The 5787-nt window shown below is 38.5% G+C and overlaps 3 protein-coding genes across 3 annotated transcripts in view; 1 reads left to right on the forward strand and 2 right to left on the reverse strand.

Moving 5' to 3' along the window:
• FDP41_008082 (uncharacterized protein) overlaps positions 1 to 895 on the forward strand; it is a gene marked incomplete at both ends in the record, with an annotated part of 1174 nt that extends 279 nt beyond the window's left edge. The window contains one exon of the mRNA XM_044711897.1: positions 62 to 895. Coding sequence (XP_044558368.1) covers positions 62 to 895 — 834 coding nt within the window. The remainder of the gene's footprint in view (positions 1 to 61) is intronic.
• A 152-nt stretch (positions 896 to 1047) lies between these two features.
• On the reverse strand, positions 1048 to 1923 carry FDP41_008083 (uncharacterized protein; the record flags this gene model as incomplete). The annotated part of the gene is made up of 1 exon (XM_044711898.1): positions 1048 to 1923. One exon carries the CDS (start codon positions 1921 to 1923, stop codon positions 1048 to 1050), a length of 876 nt encoding a protein of 291 aa, XP_044558369.1.
• A 382-nt stretch (positions 1924 to 2305) lies between these two features.
• On the reverse strand, positions 2306 to 5561 carry FDP41_008084 (uncharacterized protein; the record flags this gene model as incomplete). The annotated part of the gene is made up of 5 exons (XM_044711899.1): positions 2306 to 3166; positions 3312 to 3418; positions 3488 to 4096; positions 4149 to 4384; positions 4510 to 5561. 5 exons carry the CDS (start codon positions 5559 to 5561, stop codon positions 2306 to 2308), a joined length of 2865 nt encoding a protein of 954 aa, XP_044558370.1.
• Positions 5562 to 5787: the final 226 nt, after the last annotated feature.

Genomic DNA, 5787 nt, shown 5'->3' on the forward strand with positions numbered 1-5787 from the left:
CGACAACAATGTGAAACAAATATGTGCCGTTGGGTTTGGCTGTTACGATGGCGTTTGTAAGGCTCAAACGATACTCAATAATGGTCAAAATTGTACCGCAGTACCAGAAACAACCATCTGTGCCAATGGTTTGGTGTGTAAGAAAGAATCTCCCACATCCACCTACAAATCATGTCAAATTCCTTCCTTGTATGGAGAGTATTGTGAGTCATCCTCAGAGTGCTACAAATTACCAGTACTTCAAATGAGATGCAGCAAGAACAAGTGCATTCGAAGATATTCTCAATTCGATGGAGCAGACTGTGAGAGTCATCAAGATTGCTACTCGGGTTATTGTCAACCCTCCATTCGAAAATGTTCAAGTCCAACGACCTTGACTTGTACGACCACTACTCCATGTCCATCAGGAACTGATTTCAAATGTGGTTGTGGTGGATTTTCGAGTGCTTCTCCATTCAATGGAACTTGTGTGGCACCATGCAATGGATATCAACAAGACTTTTTATCATGTGCCTATAACAATGGTTTAGATGAATTGGGATCTAGTTATGCCGTATCGCATCATTTTCATCCCATTGACACCAATTCGACCATTTTCACCAAATTATGTCATCGTGAATATAGAAATTTATTGAAATGCTATATGAAGGCTTGGAAAGATGCCAATGTCTATGATGGAGAGAATAGTCTTCCAGGTTTTGACTTGAGTGGACCTTTGGAACAACCAACCTCTGTAGTGTTACCTGTGGTGGGAAGAAACATTTCCTCTCCATCACCACAGACAAGTGCTCAGATTAGTCATGCAACCTCCATGACCAAAGGAGGAGTTCTTTTTTTGGTTAATTTATTGGTGGCTGTAAATGTTTTGGTCATTTCACTGTGGTTTTTGTTGTAATTTTTGAGTGTTTATTGTGACGATAAATTAACTTCTTTTGGATCAAATTTGACTGCTCACATTTCAATGGAAGGAAGAATTACTTCTTCCAGTAAATAGTTCATGACGGTGGTACATATTTTGGGGAAGAGTCACTTTTCACAGCACTCTAGTTAGGCAAACACTTGTCGTCGAGCATAAAGCTCTGTATAATGGAGTTCTCCACTTTTCTTATGTTCTCGATCATAACCTGTGTATTTAAATCGAATCACTCTTTGACCTTCACACACTCTAAAATCATCAACATTTGGAACAGTAGAGATAAACTCCACTCCCTCATATACTTGACAAAAACCCAATACTTGAATTTGTGCACATTCTGCTTTGGCAAGATTATGAGGAGCTTCATCTGGGTCATTTAAATATCGATTCAATGCTTTGCCCATCAAAATTGGACCTGTGACTGCCAAAGTCGCTCGAAAAGTATTTTCCTCTTCCTCACCTGGAACGAGTGGCAAATATTTGTTTTTCACATTATAAATGACCATATCCATGGCTATTCGCAACAAAGGATGTCGTGGCACACTGGCCATAAATGCAATATTAAAACCAAAAAAGGGAGGACCTAACTCCACTGGAATTGCAAAGGTTACATTTTGTAATATCCATGATTCAAAGGGTTCCCTTAATACCATATCTGCATCGGCATAATAACCTCCATAAATCCACAACACTGCATATCTCCAAAAATCACTTTTATAGGCACCTGGAATTAAATGTTGAAACGTATAGACTTCATCCGAGTCTTTTCCGAAATGAAGGATGAGCATTTGCAATGCCTCTTGATCTCCATAATATCGATACTCAAAGTTACAATTTAAATTTCGGAATGAAGCCATTGCGACTCTCATTCCTTTAGGAAGTTTCTCCTCTTCAGAAGGTTTGTAAGTTTGATGAATAATTTTAGGAATTTGTGTGTTGGGAGGAGGAGGAGAAGGTATTTGCGAAGAGGATGATGATTGTAATTCTGCTAGATGTTTACAATCCATCGGAACCAGTGCATGGGGAAATAGAGTGCTTAGGTCATGTTTGGAGTGAGGGTTCCGAAACATCATCCATGTCAGGAATAAAAGAAGGAAAAAGAAGGACAATCCAGTGAGCACGATTAAGGCTATCCCTTTCTGCGCTTTCAGCCTTTTCGGGACATACAGTCGTTCCATCCTTCCAAGGTTAATAAGACAGACCTTCCTATCGTTCGTAGCAGCATTTGGTGGTTGTGTGTTTTTTTTGAGAGAGCTGAAACACTTGAGTGTGTGGGAAAATCCTCTCCCAACGGATACTTGGATCTCGTAACAGGAGCTCTTTAGGATTGTATTTTATTATTCTGAGAGTATGTGTATTCTCACTTGTGTTGTTGGTGAGGGAAGAGCACTACAAGGACAACTGCTGAACACAAATGCTTATTTTAAAGGCAGGAGTTGGTGAGGAGAAGAGCAACAAGGAGGAGGATGAAGGTGAGAGAAAAGTGTTGGATGGAAGATGATGTACTACTACTACTCGACACCACCACAGTGTATTCCAAAATTCTAATTCAATCTCCTCCTGACTGCTCACGACAAGACTGAAATTCTGAGATCCAACATTTTGTGAAGAAGCCTCAATCGTAAAAGTGAGCAAGGAACGACTCAAATCTATTGGAGGAATGTTTGAGAATCTTTCCAAATCAATTCTTTCGATATTGTTGAATGAATCGTAAGCGAGATCACCATTGGAATCCAAAGTATTCACACACTTTCCATTTCCAACACATCGAAGAGTAACATTTCCAGAGGTGTTTTCAATCACTTCTAACGATAAATTTAAATCATTAATCAATTGTTTGAGAATGGGTTGTGAGGAGGACGTTTGTGTCCCTTTTCGATCATACCATGTAAGAGTTGCCTTAATTCCAGTGTTCAAGAGCATTGATTGTGTCAACAATGATTTGATTCTAAATTTAAATAAAACTTTCTGAGAGGCATCCAATTCAAATCGATTCACAAGAAAGAAGGAATTGCCAGCATCTCCAAATCTCAACAAATTTCCTAAATCCACTCTTCCATACCCGACATACTTGTTTGGATATGACTCTTGAGAGAGATTCACGTAATTTCTATCCTGAGTGAAATCTCCGTCCAATTTGACACTTCCTTTCATGGTGGAGGCAGAATGAATTAAAATGGCTTTCACCAATGTGCCACTCAGAGTCTGAGAAGAAGACTTATTGATCAACTCGTATTGAAGAAGACGCTTCTTATTGTTTTGAAGCAAGTAATCTCGAATTAATGCAGCGGAACCAGCAATGGAGGGCGGCCATGGAAGTTCCAGTTTTCTTTAATTGGTATTACATGCATCACAATCGGCCTCTAAAAAAGAATTTAGAAGGAGAGAGACTTACCTGAATTAAGGCAGAGGCATCGCAGAAGGGATTATTCACTCTTGCACTCCATATGGCGACACCAGGTGAGACAATTTCTGGTTTAATTCTATTATCAAAGGTTGGACCTGTAATTGATGTCGTTAATGGATGTTTTTGAAACAATGAACAAAAAGATGATCACCAAAGAAACAAACCTCTGGATGAAAAATATCCTAAATTTTCATGATTGAAAAGGGTAGCATTCACATTGGGATCCTTTCTTGAATATTCTCGAAGTGTGGAATAACTGGCTCCAACGGCCAACGAATTTTGGCTGCCGCAGGTGCTGAACACAGATTCAGTTCTTGATACTTTAGGAAATTTCCTATTACTTACATCAGAGCCGTCTCTTCCATAATGTCCATTGTTTCCTGCTGCAAAGATGATTATCATTTCGTCATTCTTGAACAGAAAGTCATCCACTCGTTCTGCATTCACATCATATTCATTTCCAACTTGACAACACAATTTACCGTATTGCTTCAAACAAAACTCATTAGTGACTGGTTTTGTGCGATTACTATTCGATTCAAAACATTGACAATCAAATACACAATCCAAAGGATTGGCATTTCCCCAACTGTTACTTGAAATTCGAGCTCCAACTTTGTACGCATTGGACAAGTATAGAGTGATATTGTCGACATAGAAGAGGACACTCACAGCAGCATCAGTCATGTAAAGTTTGGCATCTTTGGCAATTCCAATATCTTGCAGTATGGGTGAATCGCTCGAAGTGGCACTACTTTCAGGATTTCCAGCAACTATATATGGTAAGTGGGGAATTCCCATGTCGTGTTGAATTCAAAAACTTACTAATTCCACAAGTATGAGAACCATGTCCATTCTTATCCATTCGATCTCCTAACTTTGCTTTCTCATAATACACTACTTTTCGATTATTCACATTTGGTACTGTGTAATAATCTTCAACACCACCTTTCTTTGAAAAGAAACAATGATTCACATCGAGACCAGAATCAATCAAATGAACAATTTGATCCTTTCCGGTGACTCCTTGATTCCATAAATATCTTGTATCAGAGAGTCTACTATTAGTTTGCACAACATCATTTTCCAAAAGTCAATAAAGTTTGTGGAAATTCTCGAGATTCTTTCAATGTGTTCATTGTTCTCAAAAAGAATGGAAAGAAATTCTTCACCCATCTGTTCGTACAATTCTGACAAGAATTTTTCTGGATTGTTTTTGAGAATGGAGAATTCAGAGGTGCTTGGAAGGAAGGGTTTTATCCAATCCTGATTGGGAAGAGAGTTTTCAAGAGAAATTCGAAAGGACCTTCGAAGAATATTCTTCTCTTCGATATTGGATTCATCGTGTTCAGTTTGAATGGGTTGAATGGATAATCTTAATGAATCAGACAATTCCTGAATCATTCGTTCCATATTGATGATGAATGGTGATGATGATTGACCTTCTAAAGTGTTTCTAAATGACAAGGTTGATTCAATGAATCGTTCTCTGAGAAGGTTTTGAATTCGATTTGAAAATTTCATCTTCACTTGATTCATGAAAGTAAAGGCTGGGGATTGATAATGATGATGATGAACACGAGGAAGAACAATCTTTGCCAAGAGAGGACTCTGCCATGTCCACTCAATGTGGAAAATTTGAGACTCTCTAAGGAAAAGTAAGGAAAATTGATTCGCTGAACATTTCGCACTCTCTCCACACGTTCCACAAATTTCAATCGGTGATGTTGTTTTTTTGGACAATTCCTCCAATTCTTGGTATGAAAGCCAACTTGTAAAGATGCGATTGTTGGAACCTGCTACCACTTGGAGGAGTTGTTCATCGTCTCCTTGAGAGATTGGACTATTGCTGAACACTTCTGTTCTCAAAGCTCTGAGATTGTTCTTGGTGAGGAGTACTTGGGTGGAAGGTCGAATAAATAGATTCACAAGGATTCGACTGACTTGATTGCTTCTCAAGTGGTTGTTGACCCATGCCATGGATGAGAGAGTCTTGTCGAATGGATTCATGAATGAATCGTATGTCATTTCAGAAGATCTTGTCGTTCCACTGTTCTTCATCACCAATAAAAGATTCCTTCCATCGAGAGGATGAGAAAAGCGGTCATGATGACTCTTTTCTGAGAACACAATGTTTGAATGCAACAATAAAAAGATAAAACAAAGAGTCAAAAGTTGAGTGAAAGCATTCACTTGTTTTCTTCTTTTCCTGACTGTTGGCGTCAACAGTGTCCTCATGGTGTGGTAAGTGATGAACGTTGGGATGTCCAGTTTTGAGATTAAAGTATTTTTCACGTCGATGTAAATTTTATAAACCTACCTTTTGAATGATCCCCAAAATGACAATTTCGAGCGATACGGAAAAATTAGTGACCGTTTTCATGTTAATTTTCCTCCGAAACATTGAATTCCAATTATACCATGACTTTCTCAATTTAGAAGGGGGTATCAAAAGATTTTATTT

Source organism: Naegleria fowleri (assembly GCF_008403515.1).
Source record: "Naegleria fowleri strain ATCC 30894 chromosome Unknown tig59, whole genome shotgun sequence".
In the NCBI taxonomy this organism is placed as follows: Eukaryota; Heterolobosea; class Eutetramitea; order Acrasida; family Naegleriidae; genus Naegleria; species Naegleria fowleri.